The sequence below is a fragment of the Oncorhynchus gorbuscha genome, linkage group LG19 (assembly GCF_021184085.1).
Source record: "Oncorhynchus gorbuscha isolate QuinsamMale2020 ecotype Even-year linkage group LG19, OgorEven_v1.0, whole genome shotgun sequence".
In the NCBI taxonomy this organism is placed as follows: domain Eukaryota; kingdom Metazoa; phylum Chordata; class Actinopteri; order Salmoniformes; family Salmonidae; genus Oncorhynchus; species Oncorhynchus gorbuscha.
This window is the reverse complement of record NC_060191.1, coordinates 26,430,180-26,450,229: the sequence shown is the minus strand read 5'-3', so window position 1 is coordinate 26,450,229 and position 20,050 is coordinate 26,430,180. Positions and strand designations below refer to the sequence as shown.

At 41.3% G+C, this 20,050-nt stretch overlaps 2 protein-coding genes across 3 annotated transcripts; one reads left to right on the top strand and one right to left on the bottom strand.

Annotated features, from left to right (window-relative positions):
- Nucleotides 1–2,407: 2,407 nt before the first annotated feature.
- LOC124004618 (mediator of RNA polymerase II transcription subunit 18) lies at nucleotides 2,408–4,906 on the bottom strand. 2 transcript variants are annotated; one of them, XM_046313262.1, is made up of 3 exons: nucleotides 4,541–4,906; nucleotides 4,218–4,320; nucleotides 2,408–3,345 (listed from the first exon to the last, which is right to left on the bottom strand). In XM_046313262.1, exons 2-3 carry the CDS (start codon nucleotides 4,288–4,290, stop codon nucleotides 2,792–2,794), a joined length of 627 nt encoding a protein of 208 aa, XP_046169218.1. In that variant the 5' UTR covers nucleotides 4,291–4,320; nucleotides 4,541–4,906; the 3' UTR covers nucleotides 2,408–2,791. The 2 variants fall into 2 exon arrangements, with proteins under 2 accessions (XP_046169218.1, XP_046169217.1); XM_046313261.1 differs by having other exon boundaries at nucleotides 4,587–4,904.
- Nucleotides 4,907–8,442: 3,536 nt separating this feature from the next.
- LOC124005494 (cytochrome P450 4B1-like) lies at nucleotides 8,443–18,081 on the top strand. Its single transcript, XM_046314805.1, has 12 exons — nucleotides 8,443–8,712; nucleotides 8,887–9,031; nucleotides 9,150–9,194; nucleotides 9,483–9,610; nucleotides 9,887–10,023; nucleotides 10,436–10,590; nucleotides 11,020–11,126; nucleotides 12,920–13,110; nucleotides 14,048–14,181; nucleotides 16,257–16,321; nucleotides 16,810–16,892; nucleotides 17,507–18,081. Exons 1-12 carry the CDS (start codon nucleotides 8,521–8,523, stop codon nucleotides 17,682–17,684), a joined length of 1,560 nt encoding a protein of 519 aa, XP_046170761.1. The 5' UTR covers nucleotides 8,443–8,520; the 3' UTR covers nucleotides 17,685–18,081.
- Nucleotides 18,082–20,050: the final 1,969 nt, after the last annotated feature.

Below are 20,050 nucleotides of genomic sequence, written 5' to 3'. Positions count from 1 at the left end.
AATTTGAGATTTTTGGTTCCAACTGCAGTGAACGGATGATCTTCGCATGTGTGGTTCCCACCGTGAAACATGGAGGTGGTGTGATTGTGCTCTGCTGGTGACACCGAGTGTACAAACTTTTGACTGGTACTGTAGTATTCAGACCCTTTATTCTGTACTTTGTTTAAGCACCTTTGGCAGCGATTACAGCCTCAAGCATTTTGGGGTATGACGCTACAAGCTTGGGACACCTGTATTTGGGGAGTTTCTCCCATTCTTCTCTGCTTCTCTGCTTCTCAAGCTCTGTCAGGTTGGATGGGGAGTGTCGCTGCACAGCTATTTTCAGGTCTCTCCAGAGATGTTCAAATCGGGTTCAAGTCCAGGCTCTGGCTGGGCCACTCAAGGACATTACGGAGACTTATCCCAAAGCCACTCCTGCATTGTCTTGGCTGTGTGCTTAGGGTCGTTGTCCTGTTGGAAGGTGAACCTTTGCCCCAGATTGAGGTCCTGAGTGCTCTGGAGCAGGTTTTCATCAAGGATCTCTCTGTACATTGCTCTGTTCCTCTTTCCCTTAATCCTGACTAGTCTCCCAATACCTGCCGCTGAAAAACATCCCCACAGGATGATTCTGCCACCACCATGCACCATTGCTTCAGTGAAGCCAGGTTTCCTCCAGACGTTACGCTAAGCAATCAGGCCAAAGAGTTCAATCTTGGCTTCATAAGACCAGAGAATCTTGTTTCTCGTGGTCTGAGAGTCCTTTAGGTGCCTGTTGGAAAACTCCAAGCGGGCTGTCATGTGCCTTTTACTGAGGAGTGGTTTCCGCCTGGCCACTCTACCATAAAGGTCTGAATGGTGGAGCTGCAGAGATGGTTGAGGAACTCTGAAGCTCTGTCAGAGTAACCATTAGGTTCTTGGTCACCATCTGACCAAGGCCCTTCTCCCCGATTGCTCAGTTTGGCCGGACAGCCAGCTCTAGGAAGAGTCTTGGTGGTTCTAAACTTCTTCCATTTAATAATGGAGGAGGCAACTGTGTTCTTGGGGGACCTTCAATACTGAATACATTTTTTGTACCCCTTCCCCAGATCTGTGCCTCAACACAATCCGGTCTCGGCGCTCTACGAACAATTCCTTCGTCCTCATGGCTTGGTTTTTGCTCTAACTGTGGGACCTTATATAGACAGGTGTGCCATTCCAAATCATGTCCAATCGATTGAATTTACCACAGGTGCTCAAACCAAATTGTAGAATCATCTCAAAGATGGACCTGAGCTCACTTTCAAGTCTCATAGCAAAGGGTCTGGAAACAAAGCGTTTTAATAAATGTACAAACATTTCTAAAAACCTGTTTTCGCTTTGTCATGCTGAGGTAGTGTGTACACCGAGGAAAAAAAATAATGTAATCAGTTTTAGAATAAGGCTGTAACGTAACAAAATGTGGAAATAGTGAAGGGGTCTGAATACTTTCCGAATGCACTGTATATAGGAGGGCATCAGCGGAAAACTGATCTCTAGCCAAGAATGGAGATGATACAATGGAGACAAGACCATTTTGAAATAACTGTAGATTATACAACCGGAGGCCTCAAGTCTTGTACATACAAGAGCCTCCCTCCGCTTAGGTTGCCATTGAGGTACTAATGGGTTAAGAGAAATGAGAGGGGAAGGGAAATCAATGCTTTTGTGAGAAGAAGAAAGGGAAAGCTTTCACAGGTATATGTATAATTAAGCAATTGAAAAAGCTAATTAGAGTTGTGGGATGAGATGTGCAGAACTCGTGGCTAATTATTACCATGGCAACCACAGCTCCTGTGTAGATGATCGGAGGTGCAGATATAACTGGCTCTAACCAGAAAGGCCGGGTTTGCACATATAGAGTAGGAGAGCTCCCTAGTGGTAAACGATGGAAATGGCACCTGTCAACAGGGTCACATGTAGAAGACAAACGTTGGGGAGTGTTGCAGACATAACTGTTATTAATAGAGCTGGAATGATGGTGCGGCAGGTATGAGAGCTGGAATGATGGTGCGGCAGGTATGAGAGCTGGAATGATGGTGCGGCAGGTATGGGCGTTGGGCCAGTAACCGAAAGGTCGCTGGTTTGATTTCACGAGCCAGTTGAAAATCTGTCGATGTGTCCTTAGGCAAGGCATACCCAATTGTTGGGCCAGTAACCGAAAGGTCGCTGGTTTGATTTCACGAGCCAGTTGAAAATCTGTCGATGTGTCCTTAGGCAAGGCATACCCAATTGCTCCTGTAAGTGGCTATTTTTTTTAAACTACACAAGTCAGTTACAAATTCTTATTTAAAATGACGGCTTACACTGGCCAACACCGGACAACGCTGGGCCAATTGCTGGGCCATTCCAGTGTTGTGAACTGCTGCACCCGCATCTGTTGAGTGCTGCAAACCAAGAGGACACAGTTGAGTTGAGAAAAATCATGTTTAATAAACACTATAGCTGTGCATTTCTGGAAACATATCCAACACAGAACAAAGCACTATCAGCATCACACAAAACCAATGTTCAGCACTAAATAGATATTGTTATTTATTGACTCATTCAAAGCCTCATTTGTCACATCGTCCATGTTGGCTGTGTCAATCCTCTTGTGAAGTCCTTTTCAAACACTACTAACATCCTAATGACAGATGGTGAGATATAGAGTTCCTTCACAGAGACAAAGGACTGTGGGAAAGCACTTTCTTATAGGAATCATACAAAATTAAGTCCCAAAAAATACATTTTAATAAAAACTCCACTTTGTCCATGACTGCCAATAGCCACTTACAACATCTTAACACACCCCTTCTTACATGTGTCTCTTGGGGTCAATCTTCTCCAGGTGAACTAGGGGCTTGAGCTGCTCAGCAAAGCTGCGCATGTCCTCCGACATGGTATCCTGGCCCGCGGGGGCCAACACACTGAGCTCCACCAGGTAGGAGAGTGACAGCGGCTCAGTGTTCTCTGTATTCCCAGGGACCAGGATGCGTGACAGTTTACTCACCACCACTTTGAGCACGCCTCTACGGAAAATGTGGCCCTTGGCTACGAACTCGTGGTCCATGCGGAAGCCCATTTCGTTGAGGAAGTCGGGCAGGCTGTGCGAGGTGGCCACATCCACACAGTTGCGAACCAGCGCGTGGCGGGACTTGTCACCCACCTCCGGCTGGCCCAGGTAGCGCAGGTGCCAGGGAACTGTTGGGTGGGAGAGGGAGCGGCGGGCACGTAGCAAGAATGGGTTTCCCTGCTGGCCCTTCAGGAGGTAGACCAGCTCATGGTCGGCGAATGTCTCAGGTTCCATGTTGTCACAAAGGCCCCGGAGGCGGTGCAATAGGCTTTCGAGGGCCTGGTCCAAGACGCTGCCTTGAGTGGCGACATGACAGAACAGTGTCAGCAATGTTTACATTTACAAGAGTAACTTAAAAGCAGGGTAACTTGTCATTTTGACTTTTTAGAGTGAATTGAAATGCCAATTCAAAAACATAAAAGGCCTCAATGGAAACAGACTGTACTTTTCAATTTGTGAATTGCAACTGAGTTGACCAAGTTGACCAAGCCACAGCACAGGAGCTGGTATGGGGTCTTCACCTTAACATAGTGTAACGACCCTGGGTTTATAAGCGTGAATATCTACTCTGCCACTCGAGCATGCTTTTGCAACAGTCGATAGCTCGCTGGACTTCAGACTAGAAGGTTGAAGGTTCGAGACCTGCTCCCTGCCTGTGTCATTACATTGGTGTCAGAAATGGGATCGGACCTTGCATGCATGACAGTGCTTGGCCAGTGAGTGCGTTCCTATAAGACGTAGAGTCGCAAGCTAGCGTGAGGAAGCGCTCTTTGAAAGGAGGGTTTATAAGCGCGGATTTCTACTCTGCCACTCAAGCATGCTTTTGCGACACAGTCGATAGCTCGCTGGACTTCGGACTAGAAGGTTCGAGACCTGCTCCCTGTGTCATTACATTGGTGTCAGAAGTGGGATCGGACGCGCTCTTTGAAAGGAGGGAGTAGTGTAACGACCCTGGGTTTATAAGCGCGGATATTGACTCTGCCACATGAGCATGCTTTTGGGGCACAATCGATAGCGTGCTGGACTTCGGGTTAGAAGGTTGAGGGTTCGAGACCTGCTCCCTGCCTGTTTCATTGCAATATTTACACTTCAGACACCCAAATACAGAATTCAAATAGGTATGCCTGCCCTAATGGTGACGCTAGAATTCCGACCTAGGCAGACTCACCTTGCAGCAGGTACTCCATCATGTTGATTGTGCCACCCGTGATGGGCAGCACTGAGACTGGTGGGGCCTCCATCACACGTCAGTGTCAGACAGGTAACGTTAACTAGTTCAATGGAAAAAATGAAAACACATCGTGTTACAGACTACCAGTGACTATGAACATGTATTTTTCGTGAATGCATCTCTAACCTATCCAACTTTCCTGACTGGCTAAGTTAGCAGGCTAGTTTAGACAGACAGTAGCTAATTTTATTCAAACAAAGTTAGCTAGCCAGTTAGCTAGCCAGCCAAATAAACTACAGCCAGAAAGTATTACAACTCACCGATAAGATAGTTACTGCGAAATAACGCTAAATGCACTAAACTTGCCTTATATTTGTCCTTAAACTGTCGCGTATCTGCTTCTTCCTTCCCAAACTGCACTGCACCACCTCAAGCTAACTTGCAACCTAGCTAACGTTAGCTCATAGCTAAGTAAGGTTAAATTGAAACTAGCTAGCTAGGAAACTCCAAACAAACGTTCAAAAGCAACCGCTACACATATGCCACTATCAGCAGTGACAGAACTGAGTTGATTGAGCCCGTGTGATAGAGGAATAGCTAGTTATTATCTAGCTCGTCACCCAGATCCGCGCATTTCGCAGCGGGTTGGAGCATGGGGCATTCAAGAACGGTAATGTTGTAGATTGTTCTGAAAGCAACTCAGTGGCTCGATGATGAGTTCAAAATGTCACATTTCAGCAACTTGTTTAAAATTTTGTCACAAATGACTTGTATTGATATCTAAATACACAGGCTTTATGCTTTTTGAGATATAGAGCAGACTTTCTTTGTTTTCTTTTTTTTTTTTTTTACAGTGGTTTAAAGGTTAAAAGTACAGAAGTTTTTGACACAGTGCAATACAAATTTGAAGTACAAACAAAAGGTCATGCAATAATGTGATTATATAAAACCAACCATTCAAAAGCCTGCAAATAATTCCCAATAACAATAGTAGGCCTTTTTGGAATTTTGTGTGCCTGAGCACAATGGAAAAAAAACTTGATTTAAGCTATTTATTACTCCTCTCATCAAAGTAGTATCATTCTTAGTTCCTAGACCCTGATATGACTGTGCACACACTCATTGTCATTTATGATGTCATCTCTCGGTTGGAGTCTCCTGATAACCAAGGATGAATAAACAAGTGTAGGTTCTTTCTCCTGTTGAAAGGAGATGCATAGATGAATGCGCATAATACCATACTGCTGTGCAACTAATTATCATCATCATCGTTTTAACAAGAATAATAATAGTAATGTCGGCTAGATAAGATAACTTACAAAGTTGGTCCACTGGCCACCAAAGAGAAGTTGATTGGCAGAAGCTTAAACATTTGAACAAACAGACACACATTTATTTTTATTTTAAGTAATCCCATTAAAACAGATAGGGCTACAAACTGCATACCATCTCCAAAAAATGGTATTAATCTTCAAAGATAACAATATGGAATATTTATCCTGCCTGTAAGTATTCTCCATTTGAAATGGCATAATATAAACAGTGCCAGTACAACAAGGAAAAGGCACACAGCTGCAGAGATTCCAGCTACTGTTGATGCCAGCCACTGAGTTTCTCGGTTACCTGAAGGAGTAGGCCCATTGTCTGTAAAAGAGGCAACAGTGTTGTGTAGTGTTACTACAGAAAATGCTGGTAGTGAAGTATCTGTCAATCCTGTTGAAGTTATTGAACTTGTGGAAGGTCAATGAGATTGGGATTTAAGAACTACTCAAAACTTTTGGTTCTCACCTATTCTTTTGTTGGTGGTGTTGTTCAGAGCGGAGTCAAGTGAGTAATATGTGCTGGTAATCACATTCTTTGTTACTTCATGCATAAAGCCACTGCCTGGCACAGCGGTTATTACTGGCATGTGAGATTCTAAATAAAGAGATAGATGGTTAGGGTGAGCTGTAAACAAATTTAGTGTAGACGATCAATCTGCTTGCAAATTATCTCCAATTATAATAAGCTCACTAACCTTTTTCAAGAACAACTGATGTGGACAATCCATATGTCATCTTGTCATTTTTATACAATTCACATGAGTATATTCCTTGATCCTTCTCTGTAAAAGGGCTGATTACCAGTGAACGATTCCTTGAAACACTCTTTCTATGCCATAAATCTTTGGAAAGGCGATGTCGGCCACTTTTATCCTCATGAAAAAGCTGTGTGCGGCACTGACCAGCATTGTTTGTACTGTAAAACCAGCTAAAAGATTCTGGATGACTTTCATTACTTATGCAGGGTATCAACAATTTTCTACCAAGCGGTGTGCAAAGAGGACTTGAAGAACCTACATCAGATTGTTAAAAACAATAAGGAAGCACAATAGCATTACATGAAAGAACTGTTTATAAAGTGTGGATTGATGATTGAAATAGTTGTACATGTCTCGTATGCCTATAGAAAACAATAACAACATGTTAATACAGCTTCATAAATAGTCTAAACAAATCACTCAATGCATGTCCTATTTGAATAAACTGATTTGCATGTCCAAAGAGACATTTGAATATTGAAATTGAATTCAATCAGTGAGTATTCGAAAAACGTCTATTTTTAAGTTTCTGTGGTACATCTGTATACTAATTGTTTGGCTGTATAACAGTGTACAATAAGGTTAAACACTGTATATATATAGCCTTGTGAATTTTCAATAAAGTCCAATATATGTGAGAATTCTAGTATTGAGCAATATTAATGTTTTTGTAAATTTCGAACACTTACCTGATGTTGGAAATGAGGCCCAAACCATAAATACAATAATTATGGCAGAGGTAGCGATCATGATTACAAACACTGATGAGGCAGATTACTTTAGCATTGTTTTGTTTTTTTAAACACAGGTAATCTGCTCTAAAATGTGTAGGCTACAGTCCTAAGCCAAAACTGCCACTTAATGTTTGTAATTTAAAGCTATAGGCAATTAAGCTGAAGTTACAAATCTAACAGTTGACTCAGTATGAAACAGAAATAAGAAATAATGCTTTACATAAACATTTACGAACACCTCCCACACAGATGTTTCCTCAGAACCAATGGCATTGTCATGTATTGTCATGTCTTGTCCCTGTTACTTTCTCTCTCTCTATCTCTCTCTCTCTATTGTCCGTTCCTGCTCCCAGCTGTTCCTCATTCTCCTAACGACCTCGTTTACTCTCTCACACCTGTCCCCTCTTTTGCCCTCTGATTAAGTCTCTATTTCTCTCTCTGTTTCTGCTTCTGTCCTTGTCGGATTCTTGTTTGCTTTGCCCTTGTTCCGTCCTGTCGTTATCTGCCTCTTCATCAGATGCTGCGTGTGAGCAGGTGTCTCTGTCCTCTACAGCCCGCGCCTACCCGAAGGGACCTGCAGTCTGTTGCCGCTAGCCCTGCAATTCTCCTCTACTACTAGAAGGGGGACTCTCCTGTAAAGATAGAGGATTTATGTTTTCCCTGTTTGGACATCTGCTGTAAAGATTGAGGATTTATGTTTTCCCTGTTTGGACATTAAAAGACTCTGTTTCTGTTAAATCGCTTTTGGGTCCTCACTCACCTGCATAACAGGCATAGGCTGTGGTGTAGGTGTCAGTGACACAAAATGGTGCCCTTGACTAAATTTGTCTGTATCTCCATTTTCCATCAGCGGGTTTGCATGCAGCTTCTTGTAAGGCATTATCACCATGTGAGAACATGTCATTAGTCACTAGGCTTGTCAGCCTTCATTTGAAATGTTGGTTCCATTGCATTGCAAATTGCTATTAGAAACTGAATGTTTCGGCCTAGATCTTGGCCTTTATGTTGTTTTTCAGAGAGGAATAGCCAATCAAAGGGTTAACAGGAAGTCAACATGTGCTACCTGACTACAGTATATCATCTATAGTTATATTATAGTAGAGGTTGATGGCCAATGTCCAACATTTGGTTGTATTTTGTCCAGCATTGTCCTCTTCTTGGGGTTCCCCAGGGTTGTGTGTTCTGATAATATAGCGCTATAATCAGTCATAATAACTGTCAGGGGAAAAACATGATTCTGATATATGCAGAGCTGAATATTTGAAGACATCATGTATTTAAAAATAAACAACAATTAGATACATCAAGGTAAAGAATTGGTAGACAGTGCTGTTGTTATCTCCAGCAGGCGGGACTCCGCCCGTAAATTACCTCAAACCACCCACCCTACTCTCTTCTGCTTCTCGCAGTTGTGTCACTCACCAGACCGTCACCTTGTGTTGTAAGAGTTGTCAATGGTAGCGTCGGCAGGTAGACGTCCATTGCAATGGAGTTATTTGAAACGTTGAAAAAAGTGACGCTGGATTCCTATCGCATTCATCACTTGGTTGCAATATTTAGCTTGGTCTATGTCATTCTTAAAATCTCTAAACTTATTGTGAAAAGGAATGAATGGATTCGGGCGCTCGAGACATTCCCAGGACCACCAAAACACTGGCTTTTCGGTCATGTCCGAGAGGTAATGTTAGGTTCAAATGAGAATTTCTTTAACGTGCACATTGAGTGACTGCAAAATTGTTTCCTCCGTGTGGAACATTGTACCGTCAGCTTCAGAGGCAAGTTTCGGTGTGTCATGCTCGTGCATTTGTTGCTTTATTTTATAAGTGCATGTTCTCTCTGTTTTTTTTTGCAGTTTAAAGAAGATGGGACCGATATGTATAAGGTTGTCAAATGGGGAGAGTCGTACCCCCTTGCATTTCAAATGTGGTTTGGTCCATTTGTGTCCTTCCTCAATATTCACCACCCAGATTATGTCAAAACCATCCTGGCATCAACAGGTTGGTCTCTTTGGAACGACAAGACACATTATTTAAACTAGTTGCATCTATGTAATGTCTATCTATGGAATCTCACTACATGTGATAGAATACCCTGTTTCACTCTCTTTCTTAATAGAGCCCAAAGATGACCTTTTATATAGATTTCTAATTCCATGGATAGGTAAGGTTGCATTGTCTTTGCCAAAGTCACATATGCTACAAATATTGAACCAACAAAGTTAGATTCTATGTATTTAACTGCATATATTTTAAGAATAGGCATTTTCTAATATTCATCCCTTTGGGTGCAGTTCTGGTTTTCAATAACATTCTGACCCATGCCACTTAGGCAATTATACAGCTATGGTTAAAATTAATATTCTTTAGTTCTATTATTTTGCATGAACGTGCAACATATGTGTTTCTCAGGATATGCTCTCTGTCTCTGTCTCTCTCTCTGTCTCTCTAGGGGATGGTTTACTGGTGTCTGAAGGTCAGAAATGGTTCCGCCACAGAAGACTCTTGACCCCTGGCTTCCATTACGATGTTTTAAAGCCCTATGTCAAACTGATGGCTGATTCTGCCAAAACTATGCTGGTGCGTTTTGTTAGCTCTACCCTAATTACTGTATAGATTGACAACCATAGCTTATTTGGGGGGGGGGGGGGGGGGATTTCTGGATACAAAAAAAACCAAATTGCATAAGAGTTAAAGTTACATATTCTGCCAACTGTATTAGAATGCTGTATAGTTTGACAACTGTATTTGGAGGGAAATTCTGCATGAACAAGCAAAAGGGGTCATTTAATAAGGGAGTGATGTACTATATGTCACTTGTGCAAGTTGACTATGTCTGTCCTCTTTCTGCTCCAGGACAAATGGGAGACTCACTCAAAATCCGACGAGTCATTTGAGTTATTTGAGCATGTGAGCCTCATGACACTGGACAGCATTATGAAGTGTGCCTTCAGCTCCAACACTAACTGCCAGACAGTGCAAGGGGGAGAGAGGTCAGTCAGTTAAATGTTTTTAACCACTGCATCATCTGCCATTTACATCTGCCCATGTTGAATATCTTGTCTTGTCAGCGTAAATGTTCTATAAATTGTAAGCCCCAACCCAATACTAACGCTTTTCTTTCTTGTCCTTTAACTAAAACCCAGAGCCCGTATTCGCTAAAGTTTCAGAGTACGACTGCCGATATAGGATCAGATTTCCCTTTTTAGATCATAATTAATACGAATATAAAGACAGAGGGGACCTGATCCAAGATCAGCACTCCTACTCAGAGACTTGTTGTGAATACAGGCCCAGAGGTTTTCGGGCCAGATCACATGATCAGGAAAAACCCAAGGCCCTGCCTATCAGCAATGATTGAGTGGAAGTAACTTATACTTTTCTGTTGTTTTTCTCTCGTTTCAGTGGAACCAACGCGTACATCAAGGCTGTGTACGAGCTCAGTGATCTGGTGAATGTCCGCTTCCGGATCTTTCCCTACCACAGCGAGTGGATCTTCCAACTTAGCCCACATGGGTACAAATACAGGAAAGCATGCAATGTTGCACACAGTCATACAGGTGCGTTCTGTGAATGAAGGTTGAAATGATTATCTTAATCCCCTGTGCCAGCAGGTCTCAGCCCTGAAAACATTTACATGTATGAATTTGACAAAGCAGCATGTATGCATTCACCTTGTGGAGTATGCCTGTATGTATTTTCCAAAGATTATACATATTGTATTCATGTACAGCTATAGGCTCAACCATGTTATAACCATGTCTTAAGAATGCGCTATGCTGCCCCTGCTATGTCTGATGCTCTCCCATGATGTGTTTCTCGAGAGCTTTTCCCTAGCCACCATGCTTCTACATCTGCGTTGCTTGCTGTTTGGGGTTTTATGCTGGGTTTCTGTATCGAACTTTGTGACATCTGTGATGTAAAAAAAAAGGGGAGGGCTTTATAAAATACATTTGATGTCAAATTTGATTGATGCCCTCTGCTTGTAGAGGAAATCATACGAAAGCGAAAAGAAGCCTTGAAGGACGTAAAGGAACTGGGCAGGATACAGGCTAAGAGAAACCTGGACTTTCTGGATATCCTGCTCTGCGCACGAGTACGTCACACCTCCTCTATTACGCTACGAAACTATTATCCACCATTATGCCATTTATGTAGTCATCTAATCAGGTCATTTGGTAAAAACGGCTCCATTGGCGATGGTATAGTATGTCATTGAATGAAGCCAATTTGAAAAGAAACTCATCGAAGCCTCAAAATCGCCAGTGTGCTGGAGTTTATTTTCTATTCATTATAATCTTTCCATGCCACTGGTAACACTATAGCCTGAGTGCCAGTTTGTTTGTGCTATCCAACTCCTTGTTAGTGATTGTCATGCCAAAAACATGGCTTGGCTTGAAAATGAGCAAAAGAGCACAAACAGATCTGGAACCAGGCTAGTAACACTATAGGTGTGTGAGTTATACCTTTTCCATAAAATGAAGCCAAACAAGGAACAACAATGCAAGGTAGAGGTCGACCGATTAATCGGAATGGCCGATTAATTAGGGCCGATTTAAATTTTTCCTAACAATCGGAAATTGGTATTTTTGGACACCGATTTTGCAGATTTGTTTTTTTTTATTTAAAAAAATTATAATTACACCTTTATGTAATCTTATATATATATCTTTATTTAACTAGGCAAGTCAGTTAAGAACACATTCTTATTTTCAATGACGGCCTAGGAACGGTGGGTTAACTGCCTCGTTCAGGGGCAGAACGACAGATTTTCACCTTGTCAGCTTGGGGGACCCAATCTTGCAACCTTACAGTTAACTAGTCCAACGCAATAATGACCTGCCTCTCTCTCGTTGCACTCCACAAGGAGCCTGCCTGTTACACGGATGCAGTAAGCCAAGGTAAGTTGTTAGCTAGTTAAACTTATCTTATAAAAAAATATCAATCAATCATAATCACTAGTTAACTACACATGGTTGATGATATTACTAGATATTATCTAGCGTGTCCTGTGTTGCATATAGTCTGACTGAGCATACAAGTATCTAAGTATCTGACTGAGCGGTGGTAGGCAGAAGCAGGCGTGTAAACATTCATTCAAACAGCACTTTCGTGCGTTTTGCCAGCAGCTCTTCGTTGTGCGCCAAGCATTGCACTGTTTATGACTTCAAGCCTATCAACTCCCGAGATGAGGCAGGTGTAACCAAAGTGAAATGGCTAGCAAGTTAGCGCACGCTAATAGCGTTTCAAACGTCACTCGCTTTGAGCCTTGGAGTGGTTGTTCCCCTTGCTCTGCATGGGTAACGCAGCTTCGATGGTGGCTGTTGTCGTTGTGTTGCTGGTTCGAGCCCAGGGAGGAGCGAGGAGAGGGACGGAAGCTATACTGTTACACTGGCAATACTAAAGTGCCTATAAGAACATCCAATAGTCAAAGGTTAATGAAATACAAATGGTATTCCTATAATAACTACAACCTAAAACTTCTTACGTGGGAATATTGAAGACTCATGTTAAAAGGAACCACCAGCTTTCATATGTTCTCATGTTCTGAGCAAGGAACTTAATTGTTAGCTTTCTTACATAGCACATATTGCACTTTTACTTTCTTCTCCAACACTTTGTTTTTGCATTATTTAAACCAAATTGAACACGTTTCATTATTTATTTGAGGCTAAATTGATTTTATTGATGTATTCTATTAAGTTAAAATAAGTGTTCATTCAGTATTGTTGTAATTTTCATTATTACAAATAAATCAAATTAAAAAATCCTCTGATTAATCGGTATTGGCTTTTTTGTTCCTCCAATAATCGGTATCGGCGTTGAAAAATCATAATCAGTCAACCTCTAATGCAAGGATCTGATTGTTCCTTATGGTTTTCAATCCAGGACGAGGACCAGCATGGCCTGTCGGATGAGGCTATCCGAGCGGAGGTGGACACCTTCATGTTCGAAGGCCACGACACCACAGCCAGTGGGATCTCCTGGACCCTGTACAGCCTGGCCTGCAACCCGGAGCACCAGCAAATCTGCAGGGATGAGGTCATCAGCGCCCTGGAGGGGAGGGACACCATGGAATGGTAGGTTCTACTCTCCAGGGCCCGTATTCATAAAGCGCCTCAGAGTAGGAATGCTGATCTAGGAATGCTGAGTAGGAATGCTGACCCCCCCCCCCCCCGCCCTTCTTATTCATGATGATTTAAAAGACAAAACTGATCCTAGATCAGCACTCCTACTCTGAAATGCTTTATGAATATGGGGCCTGATTTACTGTCCTAGTCATGTTGTATGTTAGATATGCATTCATTTGGCTGCAGGAGAGTGACATGGAGTGGAAGGCTGTTTTGTCCAGATTTATTGTTCAGAGATCATGCTGTGCAGTGTATGTTAGATATGCATTTAAGTTTCAAGGTTTTATTTGGTTATTTTACAGTCCGCAGCTGCAGTATTTATAAATTACTATTTTGTTACTTTGGGGATCATTTACTGCACTGGTCTAAATCAGGGTCACACAGAGTGTTTCTTGGTGGTCTTAAACAAATCTACTTTGAAACAAAAGTATGCACCTCACACACATGATTATGGGCTTAAAGAAATTAAGACACCTGTACTATGTCAGATATAGAGTTGAAATGTATTACATTTTAAGTTTGCATCCCAATATAACACTTTATATACGTCACAGAAGACTGAAATATAACAAACTGGTTAGACATAGAAACACCAGATTTTCTTCCTAAAAAAAATGTACTATTTATTAATTATGAAATGATGAAAAATATGAATAACATTCCACCATGAGGCCAAATAGGGTGCTTTTGGTCATTGATTGCAGCTAAGGGCTACACAACAACCAATAGGCTCCATGTTTGGAACTAGTGACCAAAGCCATTCCTTTATTTAAGATATAGATAGAGTAAAGGAAGGGAAAATCAGGTCTGTATTTCCTCTTAGATTGGAGCCACACATGTTTACTAAAAGATAATTGATATAAAGAAAATGTTCTGTATTCTTCAGGGAAGATCTCAGTAAAATACCGTACACAACCATGTGCATAAAGGAATCCCTCCGCCTCTACCCTCCTGTACCTGGGATGTCCAGGAAGATAACCAAACCCATTACGTTCTTCGATGGGAGGACTGTGCCTGAAGGTAAATGTGTACATTTAAAAAATGTCGCATTGTGATGTACCGAAGGGGACTTTTTTTGTACGTTTTATTGGACTGAGGCGAGATAGTGGTAGGAGAGTGGGTCACACAGGCAGTGAGGTCGGAACCAAACCCACGCCGACGGGGGACTTTTTTAAATATAGTTTTAAATGCACAATGGCTCTGTGCCTTAAAATGAGGCTGTAAGTGGTTGCAATGGAGTCCTCCGTAACCTTTTCCTCAGTCACCGGCTATAACAAATTAAATATTAACTCACGTTTGTTTGTCTCCAGAGCCAGTTCTCCGTATAGCATTGAGATTATGTCACCAACTAGTTAGTATGTAGAGACTAACTGCAACTTGTTTAATTAATCTTTTTCATAAACAATTATATATTTCTAGTGGCAGTTTCTTTGACACACATTAAGCCTAGTCCTGGACTAAGTAAAATGTTCGTTGCAGGTCCTCCATTTAAAGTGTTTTTTTTTAGTCCAGGACTAGGCTTAATCTCTGTCCTGGAAACAGGCCCTTAGTATTTTTTATATCAAATGAATTGGTGCTGTTGGAGCATTCTCACCATGTTTTTCTCATCGTGTTTATTACTGACAAAAACAAAAAGTCTGTCCAGATAGCAGAGTTGCGACCAAGTCATTGTCATTGCTCTTTTGGGTCGGCAGGGTAGCCTAGTGGTTCGAGTGTTGGACTAGTAACTGAAAGATCGAATCCCCGAGCTGACAAGGAAAAAATCTGTCATTCCATCCCTGAACAAGGCAGTTAACCCATTGTTCTTAGGCTGTCATTGAAAATAAGAATTTGTTCTTAACCTACCTGCCTAGTTAAATAAAGATTTAAAAAATGTTAATGGTTTCACAAGTCATAAGTCTCAAGTCAAGACCATCAAGTCAAGTCGCAAATCCTAAACTTTGAGTCATAATATGCTCTTCACCAAATGTAATACCATTTCATATTTTTAACAAGAGTAATAATTAGTATATTACATTTACGCAAATCAAGAATGCTTTTAAAAATATCTATATATGTATTACTTTCCAAATAAACGTTATATTTCCATGGAAATAAATGGATAGCCCCTCCCCCCAATAGTGATCGACTATCGAGGATCGATACGATCGGACAATGTAGGCTTGTACAGAATCGCCCAACCTTAACACACACTCTCTCTGTGTGGCTACAGTAGGCTAACGTATATCAATGGTTTTAGGAACAGCAGTAACATCAGGCAGAATTTAGGTTACCAACTGCCTATCCAGTTGTAGCTCAATCTTGGGTGCAATGATCACCTTCCCGCACTGACTGTCTGGAGGCTCACTGATTTAACATTACGTTAGCCTACATGACACACTAGTAAAGTAATAAAATATATAGCTGTCGGCTATATTAGCCACGACTTAATATATTAATATATTTAATATAAGGGGTCAAGGGGTCTGACTTACCGTTCTTTGTGCAGCTTCAAATGTCAAACAAAGTTGGAAGTTGTTGTTCCTCCGTCTGTACTTTTCTTCCCGCATGTTTTGCAAGTTGCAATCCGTTTTTTTTATACAGCATCGTCTTTATATCCGAAAATAATCATTTTGGGTATCATCTTTCCAAGGGCTCCATCTGAATTCACCCGCTGACGTTCCTCTGCACTGCCAGGCACAACTTTTTCTCAGCTGGCACAATTTGATTGGCTGCTGTCCGATTCAAACTGTAATCCGTTAAATGAAGAGTTAATGTGCTTCACACTTTTTTTAATAGGATCATTTTTAACATTTGGGCTTGGGGAGGGTATCAAGTCAGGTCGAGTCATAGGGCTCACGTCCAAGTCAAGTCACGAGTCATTGGTGTTAAAGTCAAAGTCGAGTTTCAAGTCATCATATTTGTGACTCGAATCTGACTCGAGTCCAAGTCATATGACTCGAGTCCACACCTCTGCCAGATAGTGTCTCTTTCTGCCTCAGTGGATGGATCCTTTTGCAGCATGGACAATATTATCACACTTTCCATAGGAAACAAAACAGATGTCAAGCCCTAACACTGTGGAAATATAATTTCTCTCTCTTTACTCCTTCTAGGTTGTCTTGTTGGAACCAGCATTTTTGGCATTCATAGGAACGCGACCGTTTGGGAGGATCCTAACGTATGCACACCATCTTTATAAACACCATTTTCTCATGAACATTTAACTGGGTTAATATAATTCATGATTAGCAGTAGAGGAAATGCTCGCTTGAGCAGCTGAACATGCATCATAAAATCCTGTGTTTCTGGTCACAGAGGACAAGGTCTGCAGTATTGACAGGAAACAACATGAGGCTGTTGCTGAGTTAGTTTGTAATGAAATACTTGTGATCTAGCAGTAAGCCCATGGGTCTGATTTTTACTAATCTATCGCTATAAGATTCAGGGTATACACAATAGGGAACTGAAACCTGTTTCAAGGCCCCTTTATAAAAGCCTGGTGGCAGTTTGTCTAACTAAGCCTGGTTTGTTTGTGCTGTCTTGTCGTCTCAAAAGGTCATGTTTGCAGTGACTATGAACAAGACAACATATTTGGGACCAATTGTCTATGCACAGTCTTTCCCACTGTTTCAATAAACTATTCTATTTTATTTTGTATTCTCGTAGGCATTCGACCCACTCCGATTTCTGCCCGAGAACTCTGCAAAAAGATCACCCCATGCCTTTGTCCCCTTCTCTGCCGGCCCGAGGTTCGTTACCACACCAGTGCCACTATTTAAGAGAGCAGCATTGGCAGCAGGATTTGGTTCTCACATTAGTAGTCTGGGACTATGATGGAAGCATAGAGCTACTCATTCACCTGACTGGATTTTGAGCCCTTCGGTCCCTTGATGCCTGTGACCTAGATCCAACCGAACTATGTTAACCCCAATTGTTGTGTCAGAGGGGGACAAATATGTTGTCTAGCATGGTCCCAGGTCTGTTTGTACTGTCTTGTTTGGCATGACAATGAAAGTAGGAGTTAGCAAAATAGCACAAACGGATCTGGGATCAGGCTAGATCCCATCCCCCTCTGATACAACAGTAGTTATTATAGGTCTGTGGAGTAGGCACAGGCTGAACTCACTTCAAAGAGCTGTAGGTTCTGTCTGATGATATGGTAATGTTTTATTATGTAAAAGAGCTATAAACCTTTGATAGTCTTACTGCATAACTTATTTATTACATAGGGTGAATGTATAGTAGTTCTACAACTAAATGCTTTCAAATGAATAGCCCGCTGTGCAGGACTGGCATTGGTGAAATGTACAAATAACACTTCACTGACTCAATATGTTGTCCATGTTCGTTTCTCCCGCTATAGAAACTGCATTGGGCAGAACTTTGCCATGAATGAGATGAAAGTGGTGGTGGCACAGACACTCAAGCGATATCAGCTGACCGAGGACCCAATGAAGAAACCAAAAATGATTCCAAGGCTGGTGCTCCGCTCACTCAATGGGATCCATCTGAAAATCAAACCTGTCAATCTTGAACCATAAGGAATGTATAGTTGCATTTGTTTTATCCGGCATAGGCTACTGTTTTATGGAATGTTCATATTAACTTTTTTTTGAACACGTATCAATTCGCCAGGAAATGGGAAATAAAACAAATGTTAGATTTAAGGAATATTTTTCAAATATTAACTTCTCAAAGCTGTATTCAGAATTTAAATGTAAATATCCATGTAAAGAGAATTTTATAGAATGTCTTCTACAAAGATGAAAAACAAATTTGTTACTAATATTTTGCCAGCAACTGCCTAAATGTTGTTCGTTTTTTCCTTTTGACATATAGCCTATGGTAAGTCAATGTCCCTTTGAAAAGGAATAGGCAAAGGATTGAGATTAATGTTATTCTCAGTATTTCAAATAAACATGTGGCACAATCCATTCATTTGCATTCTCAGAGTGTACCTCTGTAGGTTTAAGTACAATAAGAGGTTCTTATAACATGGTTTCTCTTTGTTGTTGCCTATATGGCTTACCTCGCAAGTTTGTATGGTGTTTCCAGCACGCTACCTCAAGTAACTTAAAACACTTCTTCCCTCGCTGTCACTCAATCTACATAGCATAATATTTGTTTCCTTACCCTGTATGCAGGTGTGACAACAATCCATGCTCTGGTTTAGTTTCCCTGGCAGTTTCCACACGCGGTCCCATTCAAGTCATGGGACTGATATCAGCATTTTTCACACGTTCAAATAATCGAGAAGTGAGCTTCACAATCAATTTGAGATACTTTTGGATGACTTGGACATGAAGCACGAAAAATGTGAATATCAGTTCCATGAATGGGATTTGTGCCACAAATGCTAAAATGGTGCCAGAGAAACTCAACTGAAGCAGAAATTGCTGTCATACCTTTCTATCTGAACGTTCTGCAACGTTACATCCTCCTTACAGGCCCCCGATGTGGCACCATGCATTTCCGACCATCTGTTTTTCAGTTTTGCTCCCCAATCACCACGACAAGGAAGGAACACATTCATTTCACCACATTGTAGGATTTACCATACAAAATGATAAGTATTGTAAAAGGGATAGTTTACTCAATTGCAAAATGACATTGGTTTCATTACCCTGAAAAACAGATGGTCGGAAATGCATGGTGCCACATCGGGGGCCTGTGCAGGAGTATGTAACGTTGCAGAACGTTCAGATAGAAATGTGTTGTGTAGAACAGAAATGGTCTGAATAGGGAATCGTGCCAGCTCTTTCCAGTCTATTTCTTTCTGCAATAATGTGTTTTCCAATCCCTAAACACACCCAAGATGCTATGGTACAGGGTTGGGGTCAATTCAGGATGTACACTGAAATTCCAATTCCCTTCAATTAGGAATTTGGTTTACTCTCTGAATTGACCCCAACCCTGCTACGGTGTCACATGAGTATGTAAAGAAGTCCTAACCACCACCCAACAGTTAGCATCCATGCCACTGGGTGAAGGGTCACACTATGGGCATTTGCCAGCTGATGGATTGAGAAACACTAGGTGCGGTTTCGGCAGGCTTTCAACACATAACCGACAGACTGGCATGCTCTGGCCAACACTGATGACTGTGTTCAAAGTCCTCACAAATTAGTCTGCCTGGTCTATGTCTATGGAATATTCTGGAATAGGTTTAACACTTGGCATTCATTCATGCAACGTGCTGGTAGATACTGGTATTTAATACTAAGATGGCTACTATCCTTGGAATTAAAAATTAACTGACAAAATCCCAATTGAATCATGGTGTTTGAAGATAAGCCTACTGCCATGTAAAAACAACACTATTCTGTAAACCGCACAAAAAAAAAAAAAAAATGTGACAAAATTCAGTTTTTATTTACAGTGTATTATGTGAATAAAAAAATCCAACATCATCCGAAAGTGGGACAAAAGGTCTGGGTACACGTGTCTGTCCATCTGTATAAAGTTAATGCAAATAGCATGGCTTTTGCAAGTTCTCAAATACCACAAATTTTTCATTAATCAGTGAAGGGGGCATCGTATTCTGCTGGTGTGAAAACTAACAATTCTTTGAACATCAAGAAGCTATATTGACAGTTATTTTATGGGTGCTTTGATGCAGGACCATGTGTACCACATTTGAAATTTAATCATTTCAAAAGGCCTGTGAAACAATACTCAACATCAAATTGCACCAACTGAGAACCTTAGTCTTAACTCATGTGACCAATCCATTTTATTGGTGGCTCAGATCAGGCCAATTTACATTGCAATATGTAAAATCTAGACGACTTCAGGACTCACTAACATTCAGGCAGAGTTGCAACTTACAGGTTACACTGCAATCTTTTTTTTATAATGGAAGATGGTATTTAAATATACTCTGCGCAGTCTATTAACTGTTTATTAC